We start from the raw sequence: 25,932 nt of genomic DNA, 5'->3' as shown, positions 1-25,932 counted from the left end.
AGAACACGTGCATTTGGGTATTTGGGTCGTATCTTATATCCATGTTTAGCGGGGCCACACAGTATTTTTATCCTTGCAGAAATACATGTTTTTCAAGCGCTCCAAGGCTTTAAGCTTTGCCTTTTGCAAAACAAAAACCCCACTCAAATGTTATAGAAACACATATAGTCCCAATGTCCCCTCACTCTCATAATCAAGTGAATCTATAAATTAAGTTGCTCTGAATAGCATTTTAAATGAAAAAAATGAAGAGTTAAAAAGAACTAGTATTTCCGTCCTGGACCAAAAATTCACAAATATTGTACAAAGCGTCCTCTTGGATTTACCATGAAAATGTGAAACGGTGGTATGGACACATTTGTGGGGCAAAGTGGGTGAAATTGTACATAAGACTATTTGCCATAGGAACCAGCTCTTTGTGTGCTTGAGCACTCCCAAAATTTGTGCTGCCACTGTATGTCTATGCATGCCATTTTTCAGTCTTACGGAAAATTTGCCTCCGGTTAATATGTTAATGGTGCCATTTCAAACAACAGAATACGAATATTTTTACTTTGTCTCATATATATTATAACAGTTTTGTATTGTTCTATCTGAACATTTTTGTTGTTTTATATACTTCTATATACTGTATCTTATTCAGATGTTTATATACACAAAAAATGTAACTTGATATCCATTATACTTTGTTTATTGTATTTTAAAAAACATCATTATTGAAAAAAGAAAAGTTGCCTCCGATGCTATTTGCTGCACCTCCAAATTACAAGTCTGTGCGCCAAGATAATCCAAATGTGACTAAGGGGTTTATGTACTAACAATAGCGGACCATCCGCGAATATTGTGCATCCATATTGCAGGGGATATTTTAGATTTTTTATGAAAATATCCCTGCTATGTGCAAAGTGTAACTTGCAGGGACAGCGGTTGAGGTAACCCTGTGAGTTATATCACTGGGAAATTGTAGAATTCTTTCACAGAAGTGAAAGGCTTCTCTTGTGGAAGCTGACACTGCGAGAGAGAGACCCTGGAGCCTCCATAGTTGATAATAATGGGGACTGCGATCTGCAGCGCTAATTAGCACTTTGCCAGAGATTTCTGTGAAATGTCCTGCATTGTGCTTTTAGTTCATAACTACAATATGTAAAATTATGCAGACACTGCAGTTTCTGCATCATTTTATGTAATAAACAGCTTGACACATAGGCCCCTAAATGATAACTGGTGTATATTTTTGCAGAAGTCATTTATGAAGGGCTTTTTCGTTCTTTTTTTTTTTTACAGCTTCTAGACTTTCTTTATTCCGTGCAATGTTCTGACCTTCCAATGTTGTTACTTGACTTTGTGGACAGATTGTTTTGGACTATACAGTATCATGTTATTAATTCTTGGGCATGTGTTATTTAATGTGAAACATCTGTGTAATAGTCTGAGTACATGCTGTTATTGTTACAGTAGAGTAATGAGTATTAATAATAGAAACTGTTGTAAAACTTGGTACAAAATAACAGACTAATTAAAAGCAAAGTCTTTATATGTCACAGAGACCTGTTTATCAAATAATGACAGCACCTATTGCTATTGGACATTTTTGCCAGCGTTAGGGCTTATTATGGCATACCTTACCCATCGAAGGGTTACTGCCAGCCAAATCCCTACGAATATTAAGTGTCACTAGCGAAGGCTTCCCATGCTTACAGATGGTAATGGAATAAAAAACTTTTTTTATTGCGGACCCGTTTAAATAAAATGAATTTAACTGTTGATATAATAATTGTATTTAATGTTTTATTTGTGTATTTACTTTATTTTTCATGTATATATTTTTAACTGATAGAACTGAAAGCTTAAATCTGGGCTCTCAGCTCCATTGCACATGCAAGAGCCGACAAGCCCACTCACACATGCCGTATGACAGAGATTTCCCCACTCTAGCAGTAAGTTACCATTACCCATTACTGCTCCAGGCCAGTATCGCTAAGGCAGATGAATTATGGTTAGCTGTCTCTCTGATATTTGTTTAAAAAATTAAGGAGATATGTAATATTTTATTTCTGTGATAAGTCACAAAAAATATTTATTACTTTGATGGGAAAAATATTCAGAAAAAGAACCCACAGTCTCTCTCTCGTATAATATTTCACCAGTGTGATGAGAAATGTTATTTGTTATCAACAAACAATAAAAAATGACATACCACCCGCATTTAAGAAAAATATTGTTCTTCTACTTAGAATTATTCAGGTGACCCGCCAAACCCACTAAGTATGCGCCAACTGGCTCCTTTGGTTTGCTTATGTGCAATGGAACTGAAGTGCACTGAGTGGATTCCGTTCCATTAGTTCTAAAAATAAAAATAAATTATACATAAATACATAAATTGCACATACCTGCTTACTCTCCCACAACATTCAAGAGGCTTGAAGAGTGTGCAAGTCTCCCGGAGGCAGCCCTTGGCTGCCTACTTCCAGAGTGAAGTGGACGTTCCTCATGGCTAGTGATGCGATTTGCGCTGAATCGTGTCATCATAGCATCTCCCCCTGCTTCACAATGCCGGTAATTGCAGCATTGTGTAGGGGTGGTGAAGCCAATGCAGTGGCAATCGCAGGATTTCTAGAGGGGGGTTTCCAAATGCTTGATTTTAGAGTGAGTGTGGCCAGTCCATGAAGAGGGTATAATTAGCACTTAACCAGGTTTAATATGCATCATACAAAGTATATTGTATTGCATTATTCCAGCATGTACAGGACCAGTGATCACAGTAAGCCATTAGATGCGGCAGTAGGTCCATCTGTCTGAGCAGAATGTTTTTTTTTCAGATTTGGGCACCATTTCTGAGCATTGGAGCAAGTCCGGGAGCCTGGGGTAGCAGCAGAAGAACCTAGCACTGCCCTGGACATATACAGGGTTGGGCTGGCCCACAGGGGTACAGGGGAAACCCCCGGTAGGCCCCACTGTCTGAGGGCCCAGCCCTCCTCTAGGATCAGGTTCCAGACTGTGCACTTGAATTATACATAATAAATATGTTACATTATATTGCACAGGGCTATGGTGTATTCTCTACAATATATCGCTGTAATTAATCTGGAATATTATCATGCATGCACTAGCTGTATTTACTATATATATATATATATATATATATATATATATATATATATATATATATATATATATATATATATCCAGACCATGCACTCTCTAATGGTTAGCCAAGCCTCTGTGTAGGCTGACCACACCCCTAAGTATGGGCCCCTATCACTGCATTCCCCCAGTGGGCCCTACTTGCCCCAGTCCGACACTGGACATATATGTACATATTGGTCTCCTTATGTACTGGATAATGTGTTATTATACAGTAATAATAATTAACCCTATTGATGGTCTATAGCAGTGCCCTCCCTAACAGTGCATGTTTTCCACATCTCCTAGTTGGTGCACAGGTATATTTATTACTGGCTGACACATTTTAAAAGATCCACAGGTGTTGCTAATCATTTCATTTGTGATACTGAGAAGAACATGCAGCACTAGTAACATTGTATTATATCACTATTTCTATTGTGGTCATGGTGTATGCTGGGGAGAGGGGGTTTCCAGGCAGACGGAACCCCCCTGCATTTGCCTATGCAATGTGAGTCAACTGTGCCAACACCCCCCCACACGCTGTCCACTTCGTCGTGTTATGCCTGGAGAGGGCAGCCAGAAAATCTGCAAGTATGAAACATATGTACAGATATGTCCTTGCTCACCTAACCTCAATACACGATGCAGCACGAAATGCCTGGCGTGATTGAGCTGCCAGGTCCCATTCAACTCTGCTAGCACAGTCTTTGTTGCTGATTAATTTGATATGCAACCAGGGCCGGCCCTAGCACCAATTTTTTGGTAAGCGAGTATATTTTTTTGGCTCCCCCAGGCATATTGTTGCGTGTGCCCAAGCAAATTAAGGGTCCGTGATCTCATGGAAAAAGCCATAACCATGACACACACCCCTTTCTCGTCACTCTGGGAACAGTCGTTTTCATTCCATATGCTCCTTAATGCAGTCCCCCCAGTAGTGCCCCTTATACAGTACCCCTAGTATGCAATGCCCCCCACTAGTGGTCACCCTTATGCAGGCCCCAAGTAGTGATCCCCCCTATGCAGTGCCCCAGTAGTTGTCCCCCCTGTGCAGTACCCCTCGTGCCCCAGGAGTGGTCCCCCTTATGCAGTCCTCCAGTAGTGCCCCTTATATAGTTCCCCCAGTAGTAGTCCCCACTATGCAGTGCTCCCTATAGTGGTCCCTTCTGTACAGTGCCCCTTGTGCCCACAGTAGTAAGCCCCTTATATAGTGCCCCCAGTAGTAGTCCCCCCATACCATGCCCCCAATAGTTATACCCCTTATGCAATGCCCTTTAAACAGTGGCCCCAGTTGTAGTCCCCCCCATATGCAGTACCCCCAGTATTGCCCTTTATATAGTGCCTCCAGTAGTGGTCTCCAATGTAGTGCCCCCAGTGGTAGTCCCCCCCTTGTAGTGCCCCTAGTAGTAGTCCCCCCTTGTAGTGCTCCTAGTAGTAGTCCCCCCTTGTAGTAGTCCCCCCCTTGTAGTGCTCCTAGTAGTAGTCCCCCCTTGTAGTAGTCCCGCCCTTGTAGTGCCCCTAGTAGTAGTCCCCCTTGTAGTAGTCCCCCCCTTGTAGTGCCCCTAGTAGTAGTCCCCCCTTGTAGTGTCCCTAGTGGTGGTCCCCCCCTTGTAGTAGCCCCTAGTAGTAGTCCCCCTTGTAGTAGTCCTCCACGATGCAGTGCCCCCAGTAGTAGCCCCCCCTTGTAGGACCCCTAGAATTAGTCCCCCATTTTAGTGCCCCCCCCAGTAAACGCACACATAATAAAAGAAAACAAAAACACCTGAATCCCTGTTCTGGTTCCTGCTCCCGCTGCCGCCACCCACATCTCCGTCCATCCTCCCTCCAGGCAAAGGCTGCTCCTCCGTGTCCCGGTCTTGCAGGCTGCTCCATGTCTTTAGTTTTCTCCCCTGCGTCCCAGAATGCCAGGCGTGGCCGCGATGACGTCACGTGGTGCGTCGCACAGGCATTCTGGGTGACAGTGGGAGGGTCTTTGGGTTAGGGACAGTGGGAGGCGGTGGTCATCATGGCGCCCAACGACAGTGTTCAGGGCGTGGCTGCAGCACTGGCGGCGGCGGGCAGTGTAGCAGCATATAGTATAATAAGTCACTGGGACTTATTGTGATGTCGGCTGCGCCTTTACAGCTTGGTACCGTACGCGCCTGAGTACCTGGCGTAACGGGCCGGCCGGCCCTGTATGCAACACTTGTAAATCTGTGTGCAGCTGAGTCTGTAAATGAAACTTGGTGTGGAAAAAAGCTGCGACCATTGCATTATAGCACATCACATGCTGATTGAGAGGCTCAGTCCCACACAGACATACAAGTGTCACATATCAAATTAATCAGCACAGTATAACGGATCAATCCAATTAGGTGCGAATTGCTTAATGCGAGGTGCGAGTTGCTGTTTTCTCTGTGAATTCACATAGCAAATTAATTTCGCAATCCAATTAGGAACTTGCACTGAACCAGTCAGAGTAAAATCGCATTTTTCCATTCGCACCTTCCTGTGGGAAGATGCGAATGGAGAGATGAAAGGGAAAATCTTTATTCTATGGTTAAAATGACGGAACACATTGCTGAACCCCCTTGGACACTCCCCCTAATGACTAATTAGACAATTGGAAGATTCCAATTAGCTCTATTAGTCCAATAATTACATGTAATTTTTTGGGGTAAAAAAAAAAAACGCCTCAAATTACCCCAAAATCAATGTTTTCATTAGTTTACGCATCCAAATTTAATGACAGTATTTTTTTTATGGAAATATATAATTGTTTATTTTAAAAATTTTTTTAATACATATTCAAAGTGCCCTCAAGGTACCCCAAAATCACATTTTCTCCTACTTTTTTTTGTGCATTTTTCATTTAATTAATTTAATTTAAATCAGTCATTTGACACCATTTAAAAACCTACAGTACTTTACTTATGCCTACAAGCAGCCTTCTATATTGTCCTGCTAACAATATTATCAATTTTAGGGTGTCCAGGATGGTCTTCCCACTTTTTTATGCACTTCTCTCACATCGTATTTGTCAGTCAATTCACAAACCGTTGCTGTGAGTACTGCGAATAGGCATTTTTAATTGGATTGGAGAATTATCAGGTGCACGCATTCGTGTGATGTCTGCGAGTTTCATGAAACAAAGTCACTACTCGCAATTCGCACCTAATTGCATTGACCCCTAAGTCGCATTGCGACTAAGAAGCATTTTGGGAATAAAAATACACGCTAAAGATGCCTAGCGTTAGCAGAATCTCACAGGACCAGGCACACAGAGAGAGGCTGTTTGGCGCGACTGCAGCAAAGTTGAGTGAGGACACATCTGTAATATATAAATGTATAATGCTTTTTTTTATATGTTGAAAAATATTATATTATTTAAAAAATTAAATCAGTATTATTTCCAGTATATAGTACTGTATTAAAAAATATTTACTCAGATAAAAAGCCCATTGCAAATAGACTGCAGCCTAGAAAGAGGTTCTGCATAATGACAAATCAACGTTTCTAGTATTATACTTGTGTACTTTGTTTTAATAATAACTAAACATAATCTTATTTGCTTCAGGTACCTATGATAACAGACTTAAGAAATCCATTTTTAAAGCCAAGGCATTGGGCAGAACTGGAAAAAACGATTAAAGCAACACTGATAGGCGCTGAGCATCCGCTCTCTCTAGAAAAGCTCTTTGAGATTCATGTCTTTGAATATGCTCAGGATATTCAGGATATATCAGGACAGGCATCTGGAGAAGCTTCTTTAGAGAATATACTTAAAAAGGTAAAGTTAAAAATTGCACACTGGAATTGCATTGCTTTCAAGTTTGTATTTTATTTATAATTGTATTACTCATTTAATTTTATTTTCTTAGTAGATCAGGTATGATTGGTAGTGGGTATGGTAACCCCCCATTTACAGTGTAGTAAATTAATAATATTATGTTAACACAACAGAAATGTAAGAAGAAATGGGCACTCACCTTATCATCTCCAAACGTTAACTTTTTCAAGAAGTTGAGACTTTATTATTTTATTATTTTTTATTTCTTATGCACTGTAGATGGGATAGAAATAATAACATGCAACATAATATAAGTACAAATCACAAAAAGCTAACCATTGCATAGGTACCTAGCATGAATCCATGACAGTACAGTAAAACTGTGGACAGGGGCAAGGGCAGAGCTACTGGCTGTATCTTGTTGGAGTAAGCAGTGGTGAGTGGGGTAAAATAGCTCTCGTTGATCCTGTAACCATTGCATGTACTAGCAAATAGTATTGGAGTTGCTGAAGAGTACAAGGAGACAAATAAGAAGTACTGGTGCTATGGATAGTGCTAGGGAAAGAAAAAGGGCAAAGAGCGCTCTGTGTGAGAGTGTACATACTAAAGTGAAGGGGTGAACATTTAAAGGGTGGAGGGAATGAGTGAGCAGATAAGAGAGTTGATAGATTTTAGTTAAATGGTGAATGTTAGGGAGAATTTAAAGCTGGAGAGACTGGAAGAAAATCTGACCGCCAAAGTGTGATTTCCAGAAGGGGGTGGAGGCGCTGTGCAAGATATCTTGAAGGCAGGCATGAGAGGAAGTGATTAGAGTGAAGGAGGAATGGAAAGGGTGGAAGGGAGTGTGGAACAAGACGAGGATGGAGATTAAGATGGGTGAGCAGTGATTTAGGGCTTGAAATGTGTGGGGGTAGACCTTTAATTGGATTTTTAGGGGGAATGGGAGCCAGTGAGGCAGGTTACAGAAGAAGGAAGAGAGGAAAATGAGATGAGCAGTGGTATTATGGATAGATTAATGTGGGGGGAGGCGACTGTGTGGGAGGCCAGAGAGGAGGAGAAGACCTACAGAAAACAGTTATCTCCACAACTCCACATCCAGATTTTTTAAGGGTTCTGAATACAAATCATCAGATGTAGTAAGCAAGGTCACATGGCAAAAATATTGCCAAACAATAGGAGTGCCTCTGGCTGCTGTGATTCCTGAAAATGCACGTAGTTTGAGCTGCCCTGCTAGAACATAAAGAGGCACATTAACATATGTGTTAAGTTATCACTAATTGACATTAAATTAAAGGACCAAAAAGTAAATGTATGGAACACAATGTAATTAATATTATATTGGGGGTAAATGAATAATAAATAATAAAAAATAATAATACAATGTTATTACATGGACAATATAATATTTAATATTATAATATTTAATAAATATTAAAGGACCAATCTTGATTTTTAATTAAATAACAAGGGTAATAATATGTTATGTTAATTTGGGCTATACTAAATAATTGATGGAGGAAAATGGTTGTATTGTTCCATCACTGTATTGTATAATTTTGTGTGATCTTTCCAATACATACATTTATAAAAATAAAACTTATTATTGCCCCATAATATTGGCCTTTTAATATTTATTCAATAATATTTTGTCCAAATATTTGAAATGCTGCTATTTATTAATTGCTTATGATTAATTTCCCCCAAAAAATAGATTAATTAAATAATTGTGCACCTTAAATACAGTATATTAGTTGTTTGTTCTCTTAATTAAGTGTTCATTAGTGGCAATTAAATACATATGTTTACTGTACCTCTTTATTTATTTAAGATGTGGCCAGACCGGTAACTTCAACTGCATGGAGTATAAGCATTCTTGGAAGCCATTTTCTGGTGGTATTTGGCTCACATTTTAACTTTTGAAACCTTTTTAGTTTCATTGTAAATTCATATTTAGGAGTTTATTTACTAAAGTGAGAGTTTTAGAAGTGGAGATGTTGCCCATAGCAACCAATCAGATTCTAGCTATTATCTTCTTGAAGGTGCTAGTTAAATGTTAAGTCGAATCTGATTGGTTGCTATAGGCAACATATCCACTTCTAAAAACTCTCACTTTAGTAAATATACCCCTTAGTTTCATGCAGATGAATTATATTAAATTGTATTAAATACCATACACAGATTAGGCAGCTGCAGGGCAAGGTTGTTCAATGAACACAAATATTAACTGTTTCAGGGGTGGTCACTTAGCTCTACCAACAAAATACTTCATTTACATAGGCAGAGTGTCAGCAGTGTGAGATGACTTGTCTAAATGATGGAAAAGACATGTTTTTCTCCCAAATACTCCCAATCTTATGTTCTGCAAATTCCAAGAAAAAGTAGTGTGCCTAGAGTATTATTAGTAATAGCCTTAGGGCCTGATTCAGAGCCGCTCGTAAGCGGCCGCTCCTTCGTTCCGAGCGATGTTTGCCCAACTGCGCATGCATACGGATTTTAATACGCATGCGCGAACCAGTCAGTGCGGCCGAAAATCGTTTGTTCGCTAAATAGCGAATGCCTGCTATTTTGAGTGACAGGAGGAGGCGTATGTGGGTGGTAACAGAGGAAGGTGCTTGAAAACGGGGAGTGGAGATCCGAATGCAGGCGTGCTTAAAGGTCAAAACGGGCGTTTTATGGATGTGCATAATTAATACAGCAGCGTCACTGACCACGTCACTGGGTTATTTTATAGCCGGAACTGCTCGCAAGATTGTGGTAGGAAAAACCAACCACAAGAATAGCGAGCAGTTCATACGCTGGTCGATGTACTCGATTAATCTAATAAATAGCGGACATGACGTAGGATGCGAGCGGCCAGGGGGCGTAGTTATCCAAAAAACGACCGCAAGTTTTGTTCGCTCGTTCAGACATGGAGGCGTCAACAGACCGCAAAGAGCGAATGGTTCATTTGAATAGCCACCCCCTTTTCCTGAACGACCGTCCGCAAATAGCGTCCGGCTCTGAATCAGGCCCTTAATCATATTACTCTAAACATAAACAATTGCATAATCAAACATTAGCATCTAATTAGAGATGAGCGGTTTAGTTTTGGCTCAAATCTTCTCACCAAGTGTGTATTTCAGAAAGAGTAAAATCATCATCTTTCACAGACAAAACATCTTTGTCCATGAAAGATAACGTTTTGCCTCGTTCTGAGATCCGCACTCGGCGGGAAGATCCAAGCCAAAACGAACCGCTCATCTCTAATTCTGAAAAGAAAACTATTAACAGTAGTTGTGAATATGAGACGAAAAACACTTTCACTACCACTAAAGCACATCAGGTACAATCTTCCTTCTCATGTACAATTCACAGTTCTTATATAAACACTAATGCTTAGCCTTACCTGTTTTCATATTAAAATGTGATGTTTTGTTCTAAATTGAGTACATTACTTCTATCTATTGTAGGTAGAGGATTCTTGGAAAACCACTGAATTCATCACTATTCCACATCGGGAGGCTAAAGATGTGTTCATTCTTGGTGGAACAGATGAAATTCAGGTGAGAATTGAGTCAATTACTGAGTGATCATTGTTATCTGCACACAGCCTGTCCCATACTGCAGCGAGATCAGTACGAATGATTGCCGGACATATGTCCGGCCGTTCAAATCCCAACGCCGGAAGACCGGCAGCAGTGAAGATCCTGACAAGGTAAGTAACTAACTATCCCTAACCTTTCCCCTCCCCTAACCCACCTTTAGGGGTGCCTAACCCTAACCTGCCCCCTAGTGCCTAACCCTAACCCCACCGTAAGTGCCTAAACCTAACCCCCCCTCCCCGCATCCTAAACCTAATTCTCCCGAGGGGGGTGCCTAACCTCCCCCCTGGGGGTGCCAAACCCTAACCCCACTTTCCCCTAGCCTAACCCCCCCGGGGGGTGCCTAACTCTAAGTCCCCTCTGGGAGCCCCTAACCTAACCCTCCCACCCGCGACTGTCCGCACCTGCTGCCCGGCTTACCTTCGTTCGGTATGCCGGGCGTCGGGCTCCCGGCATAGGGATAATGATAGGCGTCGGGATTTCGATGCCTATCATTATTCCCCTGTCGGGATTGCACAGTCGGGAAGCTGGTTGTCGGCATTTCGACCATCGGCTTCCTGACTGCATCCCGCTTAAGCAATGTTGGTATATAAATCTAACTGCTAGCAATGGTTTTAAGAAAACCTTCACTGTCGATAATATTTATATTAATCTTTTCAGGTTCTTCTTGATGACAGTACTATAAACATATCAACCATTGCGTCTTCTCGCTACGTTGGACCCATCAAGCCTCGTGTTGATGAATGGCATAGAAATCTGGCTTTGTTTAATCAAACTCTTGTGCGTAAAATGCTTTCAATGTACTAGCGGTGGTAGTAGTATGTGTTCCTTAGTATAATCTTAAAGTTGCATAGAATATTTAGAATTTTTAAAAACCTTGTTTAGATGTTTAAAAAACCATCATACATTATTAATCAAGCAATAAAATGGCCCACTGGGTATAACCTCTTATCAGTCCACTGGTATGTCGCTAAGAGATACAAGATTTGAGATAGAAATTTTCTCCATCTTGGGGAAGCTTTAGCTAATAACAGATTACATGTTGGTGTACTCAGCATGTATATAACTACCTGTGCACAAGCATGAGAAGATTATATGCTACAGGCTTGTAGTATTCACAAGTGATGTCATATAATCCATGAGAACTCTTTGAAAAAGTTCTTTAAATCCTCAGCACCATATTGAACTCCATGCGTACACTATACCGTGGTGTTATTACAATGTACTTTACCGTTTCCATTTCATGTAATTATCTTTGGGCCTGATTCAGATTTGGGAATAGAGTAAGAAACTGTGCATCTTCGTCAAACCATGCTGCACTGCAGGTGGGGCAGATGTAACATGTACAGAGAGATTTAGATTTGGGAGGGGTGTGTCCACACGCTTAATAAATGGGATGTAGTTTGGAAGCCGACGGTCTAAATACCGACCACCGGCTTCCAGACGTTCTAACCCTGGTGTGGTACTAATGACAGGCGTCTAAATCCAGACGCCTGTCATTAACCAGACGCCGGAAGACTGACGCCCGGTATCCCCATCGAAGTGATGCTGGGTGCGGACAGCCGCTGGGGGGGAGGGTTAGGTTTAGGGCTCCCGGGGGGGATTTAGGGTTAGGCACCCCCATGAGAGGTTAGGGTTAGGCTAGGGGAAGGGGGGTTAGGGTTAGGCACCCCCCCAGGTTTAGATGGTGGGGAAGGGGGGGTTAGGTTTAGGTACTTAGATGGGGGATTAGGGTTAGGCACTTGGGGGGGAGGTTAGGGTTCGGCACCCCTAAGGGAGGGTTAGGGTTAGGGGGGTAAATTAGGTTAGCGATACTTACCTTAGGGACGATCAGGATTTTCACCCTTGCCGGGTTGCCGCTGTCGTCATGCGACATGCGTCCGGCGGTAATACCTACTACACCCCTATAAATACAGTAAGTAATAGAGTGTATTGGTACATAGGCACTTACCAGAAGGATTAAATGTTTCTACACAGTAAATGGAGCAATTAAAATGGAAATAGGGTGTGTATTGCTAATACGTATTTATGAACCAATTGTTTCTGATTATTTTGTGGACTAAATATTGTATTTATTTATAATATATGCATATTAATATTGTATTTAGGAAGAGTGGCTGACTTGTCAAAGGAACTGGCTATATTTAGAAAGTATTTTCAGTGCTCCTGATATAATAAGGCAGCTACCTGCAGAGGCCAAGATGTTTCTACAGGTGGACAAATCCTGGAAGGAAATCATGAGGAAAGTAAACCGTCTACCTAATGCCCTCAGAGCAGCCACTCAGCCAGGTACGGCATTTTCCCCTTGTCCTGTGTATATGGAAATCATTTCATGCATTTTCTCATATGTTTCATTAGCATCTTAAAAACTGTCCAATGGCCAGAATCAAACTTCAACTACTACAATTTTCTCCTTTATCCATATTGAGTGTATAAGTGAATAAATAATCTTGTCTTGTAATCAGCCTACCTTCCCTCCAAACTAAGGGGTCTATTTATCAAAGGGATAAAATGTAGGGATTCTCCTTTTTTATTAAGCCCCTCAGGATATGATGTCTACAGGTCCTGACACCAGTGCACTTTGTTCCCCTGTCTCCCATCCCCCAGCAGGTACTCTGGTTTTGTCTTTCTCCCACTTGTTGGGTGCAGGATTAGTGAGTGCTGATTTACATCCTACCATGACCTCTGCACCATGAGAATTATCATTATTTGCTTTTAATAGCCAAAGTGAATCAATCTACCCTACCCATAACTTCCCCAAGGTATGCAGTCCAGAAGCCGGCGGACCTAATTCCGACGGCCGGCTTCCCGACTGCTTAATCCCGGCGAGGGTTAAATGATAGCCGCGGGGGGGAGGGTTAGGTTTAGGGTTCCCGGGGGGGGGGGGGGTCTTAGGGTTAGGCACCCCCCTGGGAGTTTAGGGTTAGGCTATTGGTAGGGGGAATAGGGTTAGGCACCCCCGGGTGGGACTTATGGTTAGGCACCCCCCCGGGGGACTTAGGTTTAGGCGGCAGGGAAGGGGGGGGTTAGTTTTAGGCACTTAGAGGGGGGGATTAGGGTTAGGCACTGGGGGGAAGGTTAGGGTTAGGCACCCCTAAGGGAGGGTTAGGGTTAGCGGAGGGAATTAGGTTAGTCTATACTTACCTTATAGACGATCGTACTTGCATCCGGCGGTAAATCATACCGATTCCTTCCCCAATACTCTTCCCCCCTCTTTTGATTGTATCATTGTGTTAATAGTTATCTTATGTTATTCTGTCTATTGATGTATAATTGCATTGTGAATACCCATATGGCAAGGCCGTAGCAGAGCCAACATGCGGCCTGTGTGGCACCAGAACCAAGTAGAAACAAGCTCTCAGAGTGTCCTAAGGGAGAAAGGATGCTGTGTGCGGCCTTGTGGAGGCATGCCACCAGGACCATGGTGCAGGACACTCCAGGCAGAGGCTTTCTAAGCTGCAGGGTGCCTTTCCAGGCACCTTGCATGCCAAATACAGGTGCCATGGGGCAGTGACAGTGCCAACCCCTAGGCCCCCTCTCTCTGTAGCGACACCTCTCGCCCACCCCTAGCTACTGCCCTTCTATACGGCATTGTAGACGCCTTATGGCGCTACAGTATATAAATAAAATATAACAATATTTAAGAAGGACAGCAGCAGTACCTTTACCACTGGTGGCTGTCTTCCTATAGTATGCTATCACCATCTCAGGATTGCGATAGCCCTAAACTGGGTCACACAAAAGCATAAAGGTCTGTGCTTACTGCTACCCTCTAATATTGCACCTGGGCACCTACCCTGGCGTTTTTAATTTTTTTTTATACATAGCCCAGAGGTGATAGAAAATAGGACTTTTCGATGCAGACATGACTGTGATAACGTATGCCAGATTACACTGCTGTCTGCCAGGGCTGCGCTTAGGCTGACACTTCCCACACACACTTTTAATCACAGATAATCAGGATATTACATTTCACACTTCCATCTATTCGTAAGGAAAAAGAATGGTAACATTTTTAATTAAGAAATATTGTTTCCATGGCTGTTTCAGTGACCATTTGTAATCAACACGTTCTAGTATAATACAATATCAATAGGTAAGATTCTGAATGCATGTATATTTCTCAGTTTATTAGCCAATAAAATATTGCATTTTAATAGTATTAATGTATTTATTTGAAATAATATTGCAAAATGTATGCATTGATCAAAGTGCTTATAGTATTCTTGTTTTTCTAGAAGAACATGAGTTAGGTGAGTGGAAATGTTTTAATTAATATAATGTTTCATCTTGTTCAGGTCTTCTGGAGTCATTTCAAAATAACAATGCACTCCTTGATCAGATTCAGAAGTGCCTGGAGGCTTACTTGGAATCCAAACGCGTTGTCTTTCCAAGGTCAGTAACATATAAGCTACTTTATCAGCCAGATTGTTTTATTCTACTTTATTCATATTGATTTCACTACTTTAAATTAGAATTGCTAGCCATAAATAAGATGGATGTCCCTGGAGTCTGGTTTATCATGGAAAGTATTTCTTTGGCTTGCTGAGCAAAAACTCATCAAATATACAGTATGTACTGTAGGACAAGATAACCATATACTGCAAAGTTACTATTTATTTTTTGATATTCATGGCTCCAGAACGCCATGCAGCGCATGACGCCTTGTGCGAGTGAACTGCGCTGAGCGGTGTAGCGTAGCGACCTTTTCTTTAAATTTGCATCTTATTCTCACCGCAGTAGGGACATATTAGAAAAGGGCCTGTGTGGGCCGCCTCCTCTCTAGCCAGTAAGCACTAATAGACTGTGGCGCTAGAGTCTACTGTGATTGCACAGGTCTTTGGGGAAATGGCGCAGTGACCATTTTTGCTATGATTTATTTCCTGCTGCGCAAAAATAGCAGCTGCACCATTTTTACAGTGATTTGTGCAGCACCGCCGCTACCATCTGCACACATTATAGATATGCCACAGCAAAACACCACTCAATCTGGATCAGAGTCGCCGGGTTGCAACTTTAACCACACAGAAATTAGCTTTATATACTGTATGTACAAAATTGCAGATGAAGAACAATGGAACTTAGCATAAAAAAACACTCTCACTTAATATATAGATTCAGGGGTTTACTTACGAAGTGGCGGGTTGTAAAACCAAACACTTTTGTTCGTGTTTATGCCGCATATTTAAAAGGGCAGTGTTTTTATTAGCAAGACACGGCTAGTAAAAGCACTGCCCTTTTAAATATACAGCGTAAACATGGACAAAAGTGTTTGGTTTTACAACCCGCCAATTCATACATAAACCCCTCAGACTAATTCGCACACAGATGTACAAGTGTCGCATATCAAATTAATCAGTGCAGGCTCGTGATCAGTTTTTGTCACATCACATTGCGACTAAGATACACATTCGAGAGAATGCATTGCTTGGAGCAAGCCGAGTCGCACCGGACCTGGCACGCTGAGAAGGGCTGTTTGGGCGACTGCGGCAATAGTGTATGAGGAAATATCTGTATACTCGTGTTTGTGTTTTAATGGGACCTTATTTGTTTGGTGTGCTATAAATACAGTCAGGTGCGTAAATATTGGGACATTAACAGAATTTTCATATTTTGGCCTCTGGGCCTGATTCAGAGCCGCTCGTAAGCAGCCGCTCGTTCGCTCCGAGCGATGTTCGCACAACTGCGCATGCGTATGGGTCGTAATGCGCATGCGCCAACCAGTCAGTGCGATCGGAAATCGAGCGCTCGCCAAATAGCGAGTGCCTGCTAATTTGAGTGACAGGATGAGGCGTTTGTGGGTGGTAACAGGGGAAGGTGCTTGAAAACGGGGAGTGGAGATCCGAACGCAGGCGTGCCAAATTTCAAAACGGGCGTTTTAAGGGTGTGCATAATTAACAAAGCAGCGTCATCGACCACGTCACTTGGTTGTCTCTTAGCCTGAACTGTTCGCATGATTGCGGTAGGATAAACCTACCACAAGCACTGCGAGCAGTTCAGATGCCTTTCGATGTACTCGATTAATCAAATAAATAACGGAGATGACGTAGGATGCGAGCGGCCAGGGGGCGTCTTTACAAAATAGCGCGCGCATGTTTCGTTCACTCGCTCAGACATAGAGGCGTGAACAGACCGCAAAGAGCGAGCGCTCAATTTAAATAGCCGGCCCCTTTTTCTGACCGAGCGAGCGCAAATAGCATGCGGCTCTGAATCAGGCCCTCTGTTCACCACCACAATGGCTTTGAAATGAAACAAACAAGATGTGCTTTAACTGCAGACTTTCAGATTTAATTTAAGGGTAATTACATCCAAATCAGGTGAACGGTGTAGGAATTACAATGGTTTCTATATGTGCCTCCCACTTTTTAAGGGGCCAAAAGTAATGGGACAAACTAAACAATCCTAAATCTAACTTTCACTTTTTAATACTTTGTTGCAAATCCTTTGCAGGCAATTACAGCCTGAAGTCTGGAACTCATAGACATTACCAGACGTTGGGTGTCATCCCTGGTGATGCTCTGCCAGGCCTCTACTGCAAATGTCTTCAGTTCCTGCTTGTTCTTGAGCATTTTCCCTTCAGTTTTGTCTTCATCAAGTGAAATGCATGCTCAATCGGATTCAGGTCAGGGGATTGACTTGGCCATTGCATAACAGTCCACTTTTTAGCCTTAAAAAACTCTTTGGTTTGTTTCATTTCCAAGCCATTGTGGTAGTGAATAGAGGCCAAAATATGAAAATTCTGTCAATGTCCCAATATTTATGCACCTGACTGTATATTGTGGCAGCTTTTTTTCAATAAATTGTTATAGTGGAAATCCCCCTGATAATCCAGTACTTTCCAATAGGTAAGCCTACAGTGAGGCAAGGGATCTCCCTACTTTCAATTCATTCTAAACCTAATTTTTGTGTTTGCTAACTGTTCTTAAATTAGTTTTGCATTATCCTATTTAAAAGCATTTCCAGCATTGGAGATCTGATAGGGGTGTTCATGACATCTCAGCTACATTGCAATACATGAATAATCAGCTGGTGCTCCCATTCACTGATATGCCTTCCCCAAAGATATAACTCCGCCCTCCTCCTCCTGCAGTCTGTTTGCACTCAAAATTGGAGATTATGGGCCTGATTAAATTTAAGGACTGAATTGCAAAGCTGCACACAAGCAGCTTTGCAAATCCATCCTTGTAATTAAGGTAATGCAGCAGGAGGCATCACAGCAGGTTAGGTTTAGGCTAGGGGGAGGGAGGGCTAGGGTTAGGCACCCCCGGGGGGGACTTAGGGTTAGGCACCTCCCCAGGGGACTTAGGTTTAGGCAGCGGGGAAGGGGGGGTTAGGCTTAGGCACTTAGAGGGGGGGTTAGGGTTATGCACAGGGGGGGAGGTTAGGGTTAGGCACCCCTAAGGGAGGGTTAGGGTTAGGGGGGTTAGGTTAGGATAGGCAATACTTACCTTTAGGACGATCAGGATTTCCTTCTTTGTCGGGTAGCCACTGTCGGGAATTGAACCGCCGACCATGCATAATACATATCACACCCATTCCTTGTACTGTGGGAATCATATGCTAGACATGCTTGTATATGCTGTTTTCACTATGAATAAGCATAGGAAGTAATACTTATCTCCCCATTTACAGACCTTAGCCATGTACCTGGTGGGAAATAAAAGAAACAAACTTTTTTTTATGTCTGCATACTTAGTAAATAAGTTACAATATTTAGCATTAGTTTTAACAAGAATTTGCAATATGTTAGGATTTTGTATAACAACTATTTAAAACAGGCAATGGGTTGTATACAGAGGCGTAACGATGGCATTTGGAGCCAAGGGAAAATTGAAAAAAGGATCCCCCCTATGTGCGCATGCTGAAAAATGGCATGGCCACATGCCACAAGGGGTGTGGCCACTGGATAATGGAGCATGTCAACATGACACACAACCCTTTTTTATCACTCTGGGAACATTCCTTTCCATTCCATATGCACCTTAATGCAGTGCCCCTTATACAGTCCCCCCTATGCAGTGCCCCCAGTAGTGGTCCCCCTTTTGCTGGCCCCCAGTAGTGCTCCTTATACAGTACCCCCAGTATGCAATGCCCCCATTAGTGCCCCTTATACAGTACCCCCATTAGTGATCCCACTTATGCAGGCCCCCAGTGGTGCCCCTTATACATTACCCCCTGTTATGGTCCCACTTATGCAGGCCCCCATTTGTGCCCCAATTACAGTGTCCCCCCAGTAGTGGTCCCCCTTATGCAGGCCCCCATTAGTGCCCCTTACACAGTGCCCCTCCAATAGTGGTCCACATTATGCAGGCCCCCATTAGTGCCCCTTACACAGTGCCCCCCCAGTAGTGGTCCCCGTTATGCAGGCCCCCATTAGTGCCCCTTACACAGTGCACCCCCAGTAGTGGTCCCTCTTATGCAGGCCCCCATTAGTGCCCCTTACACAGTGCCCCTCCAGTAGTAGTGGTCCCCGTTATGCAGGCCCCCATTAGTGCCCCTTACACAGTGCCCCTCCAGTAGTGGTCCCCATTATGCAGGGCTCCATTAGTGCCCCTTACAAAGTGCCCCCCCAGTAGTGGTCCCCGTTATGCAGGCCCCCATTAGTGCCCCTTACACAGTGCCCCCCCAGTAGTGGTTCCCCTTATGCAAGCCCCCAATAGTGATCACACACATACACACACAAGACATAAACACTTACCTGAATCCCCGCTCCTGCCACGCCCGCCGATGCTCCTCCATCTCCGTCCTCGCGCTTGGGGCTATAGGTAGGAGCCGGAAGGCGGAGCTCATGAGTGTGCACTGCAGCAGCCAATGAGAGTCTGTCTGACTCTCATTGGCTGCTAAAACACACACATCGCCGCCGCGCTGGAGGCGATGTGTGTGTAATGTGTAGTGCTGACCGCACTCACTGCGGTCTGTACTACACTGGCTAACTCGGAATGGTCTGTACTATGGCCGGTAGCGACAACCACCGCCCACCCCCCACGCCGCCAGGTCCCACGGCACCCAGGGCACAAGCCCTGGCGGCCCTGCCCTAGTTGCGCCACTGGTTCTATATATCATCATTATGGTTATTGCAGCAAAAAGTGTGTTTTAAAAAAGTGTAAAATGTCTTATTGTCAAGATTACCAGTATTTTATAGGCAGTTGAATCATACTTGGTTACCAATGTGAAAAATATCTAGAGAGAAAGGAGTTACTTATGCCCCCTCCTATGCAGCAGCATACAGGACATCATTTTGAGATTACAGTATCACAGTTAAAATGTATAAATAAGAATTGAAGTATGACTGAGTGTGGCGTAGGTGAACAATATATAGGTATGGTATGTTAAACTGGATCATGCTACCTCTGCGTTCCCCTCCCCTATTTCTTCACCTTAGTCAGTTTGTCAGAGCCGTGTTCTCTTTTACAACCCCCTCTGCTACACCTCCATGCACTTGCCTTACTATTTTGTTCCACTAACAGGTCCAGTTGCCGTGGCACCTTGGCTGATGTCACTACTGGGAGATTTAGAGGGTTGCAACTGTATCCCTGTATCCATTGTCTTTTAAGCTTTTAATACATAATAAGCCTGATTGCTTTGTCTTGAACTCTACAGTTATATTTGCAAAGCCTCGTTTGAATGCATAGGTGCTATTATTTCTGGATGCTTCTTTCACTTGTGTAAAAACTGTCTTCAGGGTACTTACCTGCAGTGTCGGACTGGGGCATGAAGGTCCACTGGGGGAATGCAGTGATAGGGGCTCATGCTTAAGGGTGTAGCTAGCAAGAGGGGGTGGCTAACCTTTAGAAAGTGCATAGACTGGGCCCCTTAAAAATTTATATATAGTAAATGCAGCTAGTGCATGCATGATAATGTACCAGATTAATAACAGCAATGCATTATAGAAAATATACCATGGTCCTGTGCAGTATAATGTAACATATAACATAGGTATAATGTATAGTTCCCCTGTACCCCTGTGGGCCAGTCCGACCCTGCTTACCTGAAACTGTAATTGTTACCACGGTTATTCATTCCTTATCACTCAATTCACATTGAGGCCCATTTATCATTGATCGCTTTTGCAACGCGATCTAGGCATGCCAGTAACGCCCTTGATCGCACTGCAAAAAGCAATCCTATATTCCGTATGTATCATCCGGGACATGCAGGGACACGGGCTCCGAAAAGGAGCCCGTCCCTGCGATGTCTCCGGAGAGCGGCCAGCCACTACAGGGGGTGGTGCGCATGCGCAGTCCTGTGGACTGCACATGCACATCTACCATAGCCGGGGATGGTTCCCGCGGATCCCTCCCCGGCTAATAGTGCGCGGTGTAGCCCATAGACTACTGCGGCGATATCTGCTGTGGTCACTCCTTAATACATCCAGGGGATGCTTAGTATTTGAGGTAAACCCCCGAAAACAGGTTTTTGTTTTCTGTTTATCTGTATGTTTACAAAATGTAATAAAAAAGTTCTCAATTTAAAAAAAAAAAAAAGATAAATAACTAAATAAATTAATGAATAGAGGCTATTTCAAAAAAATAAAACATGCATAAAAATATTTTATATATAAATAAGGTAGTTATAATACCAAAGTTATATTAATTAAATGCTCAGGTGAAGCAGCGCAGTGAGCCCAATTCTTACCTTAACTCCTTGCTGCTGCTCCTCTGTTCTATCTCCCTCGCAGCCGCTCTCAGAATGCCATGTGTGATGACATCATGCAACATGACTCTCTCGGTCCCTCAGGCTGCAGCGCCTTGCAAGTAACTTTACACCTGAAACAAACCATGTTGCCCTGCACTGCAAATACATTTATTTTTTTGTATGAAGGGTAAATACTTTTGCATGAAGCTCACAAGGGCTGGATATTTTTAATTTTGCACTGCAATTTAGATTTGAGCTTGGGCACGCCCTTCTCAAATCTACTGTAAATCTCTCTGCACATTTTAAATCTTCCCCCGCCTGCAGTGCAGCATGATTTTGTCCAGGTGCAAAGTTACTTCCTCTTTTTTGCTTTTCTCCCAAATCGAATCAGCCCCTAGTTTGACAGAATTTTGGCCTGATTCAGGGGTGATGCTATTCATGTACAGTTGTGATTTCCTATGGATTCGCATTAAGCATTTCCCATGTGTACTTCCGTTACACACCCCATGGGTGTGGCAGGGCTTGGGTGTGGCAGGGCTTGGGTGCCGCAAGCCCTGCAACTACCACTTTGCATATATCAGACCCTCCAACTTGTCCTCCTCCATGCGGTACAAATTGTTCTGCTCATGGACTTCCTTAATTGATGATTGCAGACACCTGTGCTGAAACACCTTTCTCATCTATTAACTAGTTCAACACAGGTGTCTGCAATCATTAATTAGGTGGGAAGTCCAGGAGCAGAGAAATTTGTACTGGGTGGAAGGGGTCATATTGGAGGGAAGGCATATATGAGCAATGCTCATCTGCGCTGGTGGATCTGATCACTCCACCGTCGACGAACCATAGGTCACAACAGCAGTCGCAACATTGAGCAGCCCCTGCTAGCGCACAGCCTCTCTTGTAGCTTTCTCATAATATGGCCACTGTGGCTGCAGCCCATGCCACGCCCATGACACCTCCTCTTTTCCTATCACTTCAGAACACCTCCCAGTTTCCATCCTAATACACCCATGGATCACAATCACAATTTCAAGTCATATCGATGCCTACACCATCACACACATCGGTTCACACGTGCGCAGTAACGGTTTCCTAGACGTTTTGAACATTTGCAATAGCAAAACATCACTCAACTGCTCAAACATAAACCTCTGAATCAGCACTTTATCACCAATGCATAAGCAATAACGCATGATTACTTCCTAGGTGTTATCAGAGGAATTGCAGCTGTCTACTGTATACATTGATATTGAAAAAATTGTATGATGGTTTTGAAAAACAAAATTTTTACTAGTGAATCCAGCGCAATTATACATACTTGCCTTCTCTCCCGAAGGCTCCTGAAAATCAGGTGGTCCTCCCGTCTCCTGAACAGATAGATCCTCATATGAGCTAACAAAGACTGTGAGTTATCTGAAACTCCAGTTAAATAATGAAGTCTGGGAGTATAATATCCCCTATGTAATATTTTTTTATGCATTTCTGCATAGGAAGAGGAGTCCAAGTGTTTGTTTAGCATGACACAAGACATGATAAAGGTCTTTAATGTAAGGTCCGGAAAAGTAGCTTACCATTTAGCTAAACCAGTATTCATTTTGGAAAGATCTAGTTTCCTTCTGGTATTATCATAAAGTAAAGAAGTAGGGTGTGGATTGCCTACCCTACATCTCACCATACTATCCAGGGGATTACATTTGTCCATAGGGCATAGATGAGATAATAATCTTGCAATATAATTACGGATTTGAAAATAGGCAAATAGAGGGAAATGTGTAGTGGGGTAACGCTCTTAAGTGTAGATAGGGGAAGGAGAGAAGAGCATTCATCATCAATAAATTGGTATATCAAACTAAGGCCATGGAAATGCCAAGATCAAAACACCGTAGCAAAGTCACCACATTGGAAATCAGGATTAGAAAGTATTGTCAAAATAAAGAGTGGGCAGAAAAAAGTCCAAGCTGCCTTCTTAGTATGCGCCAAGCAGAACATGGAGTGTTCAAAAGGTGATTAGCTTTAATATCAGGAGTGAGATGATTTGGAGGTGTATGCAGTAAATTTATCAAATTACAATCAGGGCTGAACACTTGATCAAGAGCCATATGAACAAAATTATTAATTCCTCCTATCCAATCCAGAGTGTATCTATAATTAGCTGCTAGGGCATAATCCTGAACACACGGGAGATTAATCTCGCCGAGAAGTAATGGTTGTTGTAGTGTAAACAAAGAGATTCTAGGGCATTTACCAGCCCATATAAATTTATTTAGTGCTCCATCAATGACTTTAATGTCTCTTTTTGTGAGAGTGAAGGGAGCACCTGGAGCGGATAGAGGAGTCTAGGGAAGGAAACCATTTTGTACAAATGACACCGTCCTATATATGAAATTGGTAGATGTTTACATTTTTCAAAATTATTTAGCATCTGTTGAATAATATAACAAATGTTGGCCGAATATAGTATATTTGTAATCTGCAGACCAAGATATGTCAAATGTCCCTGAGCCCAACGAAAAGGGAATAGATTCCTCGACCCGTCTGGCTTCAGCATATAATGCCAAAGCTTCTGTTTTATTAAAATTAATTATGAAACCTGATATAGTATGCAAATCTTCCAGTATTTTTAGCAACAAGGGAAGAGCTATTCGTGGTTCACTAAAATACAAAAGAAGATCATCTGCGAATGCAGACACCTAGATCGTGTGGCTTCCTAATAAAATACCCTTCCACAAGTCATCCTTAACAAAATCGCATATTAAAGGGTCTAGGGCGAGATTAGAAAGTAACAGGGAGAGGGGACGCCCTTGACACGTACCCAGTGACAATGTGAAAGAAGAAGAGTTAAGGTCATTAATTGTTAGAAAAGCCGTTGGCTGTGTATAAAGCAATTGAAATATACCAATGAATTCAAGACCAAATTGCTGAAGGTGTAAAATTCATAAGATATGTGACCAGGAATCACGATCAAAAGCCTTATCCACGTCGCAACTAACTATGATAGCTTCCTGGTTATTGATTTGCTTTGTACGGATCATAGCAGCTATTAGCATGCGTATATTGTATACAGATGTGCGGCCTCTAACAAATCCATTATGAGCTGAATGTAAAAGCTGAGGAAGAATACATTAAAGGCGTTGGGCTAGCAACTTGGTTAATAACTTTACGTCTTGGTTTAAAAGCGAAATGGGTCTATAAGATTGTACTAACTTAGGATCCTTTCCAGGTTTTGGAAATACTACAATCCTGGCTTCATTGAAACCAGGTGGTGGTGCGTTGTCATTAATCATAGAATTGAATAGAGACAAGAGGTGCGGCATTAGATGAGTTGAGATAAACTGATAATATTAAGCCTAAAAACCATCTAGGCCCGGGGACTTGCCCTTAGACAATGATTTAATAAGGGGTGGTAATTCTAATTCAGTTACTGGTGCTATCAAAGAATACCGTTCGTATCCGTTAGCACCGGCAATCCTGCCTCTTTCAGAAACTTTATAGCCAATGCAGGGAATTCCTGGGGAGCCGTATAAAGCTCCTGATAATATTGTTGGAATAATTTCAAAATTGCTGATGATTCAGTAATAGAAGTGTTAGGGTCCGGTTTCAGTTACAAAATATGGGATGGTGTAGTATATGATCAGACTAAATTGGCTAACCTACCAGATTTATTATAGCCGCAAAAATACCTATTGTGTTGAGTATCATAAGGAAATTGGGCACGTTCTGTACATAATATGTCATATGAATGCTTAGCTTCAATATATTCTTGTTTAGCTTCAGGAGTCTCATTCAAAATAAGAGAATAATATGCCTTAGCTAGATTTTGAATATAGTCTTCCAATTTAGAGGCTAATAACTTGCGTTTCCTGTCCACATATTCCATAATCTGGCCACAAAGTACTGGTTTCGAGGCTGCCCAAAATAGATTAATATCTTCTAGATGTTCCATATTATCGTGTACATAATTAAGAAAGGGTCTCTCTAGAATGATTAAGAAAATCAGCCGACTTGCTTAGATAGTGAGGAAATCTCCAATTGTAAGGAGTAGAGATGGGGTTATGTAATGAGAGGGTGAACCACACAACACACAGAAAATGTTGATACAAGAAATATACAATGACAAAAAATCAATGCGGGAGGAGGTGCGGTGAGGATGCGGATAAAAAGTATATTCACGTGACGTGATTCATGAATCTATCAACAAAAGTTAAAGGAGAAGAAAGTGGTCCCCTGTTCCCACCCGGGAACCTTGAGATAATACACAATTAAAATCCCCCTCTCCAGGATCAATTCACCTTCTATCCAGCTCTGCAATTGTACATACAAATCAGAAAAGAAAACCTATTTGGGCCCAGAGGAGCATAGCCAAAGTATACAAAGAATCAAACAGCGATATTTTAATAAAAAGAAATCTACTCTCAGGATCCATTAGTGTATCTCTAATACTATATTTCGGATATGAACGAGGCTGCCTTATAATTACCAATCCCATTGTCTCTTATGGCCGGTACACACTAGACGATATGTCGTCCGATCCTGCCGGATCGGATAACATGTCGGCAACATCGTCTAGTGTGTACACTCAATGTCACTGACGATGCGCACTCCCGTGCATGCAGGTCCGAAAGGTGACATTGTCAGCAAGAACCATGCTGCCGAATGCAGCATGGCCCCTGCCATTGCGATGTCGCTCCCGACGTTGGCAAGTGTGTATGCACTTGCCGATGCCGGGACCCCCACCGGGCCCCGTCACACGACAGGTTGGTTGAGTACACATTGTTAAATATGTACCCTACTTTATAGTGTTTAGATATTTAGAATTCCAGTGGG

The 25,932-nt window shown here is 42.5% G+C and overlaps 1 protein-coding gene across 2 annotated transcripts in view; it reads left to right on the top strand.

Annotated features, from left to right (window-relative positions):
- DNAH6 (dynein axonemal heavy chain 6) overlaps positions 1-25,932 on the top strand; it is a 342,820-nt gene that overhangs the window by 59,998 nt on the left and 256,890 nt on the right. For both annotated transcript variants that reach the window (XM_088481442.1, XM_088481443.1), the window contains exons 18-22: positions 6,680-6,892; positions 10,342-10,434; positions 11,134-11,253; positions 12,582-12,762; positions 14,772-14,868. In XM_088481442.1, coding sequence (XP_088337568.1) covers positions 6,680-6,892; positions 10,342-10,434; positions 11,134-11,253; positions 12,582-12,762; positions 14,772-14,868 — 704 coding nt within the window. The remainder of the gene's footprint in view (positions 1-6,679; positions 6,893-10,341; positions 10,435-11,133; positions 11,254-12,581; positions 12,763-14,771; positions 14,869-25,932) is intronic.

The sequence above is a fragment of the Taudactylus pleione genome, unplaced genomic scaffold (assembly GCF_031769625.1).
Source record: "Taudactylus pleione unplaced genomic scaffold, aTauple2 ptg000273l, whole genome shotgun sequence".
Lineage (NCBI taxonomy): Eukaryota > Metazoa > Chordata > Amphibia > Anura > Myobatrachidae > Taudactylus > Taudactylus pleione.
Note: the sequence above shows the minus strand (reverse complement) of the source record. Positions and strands in the feature narration are given on the sequence as shown.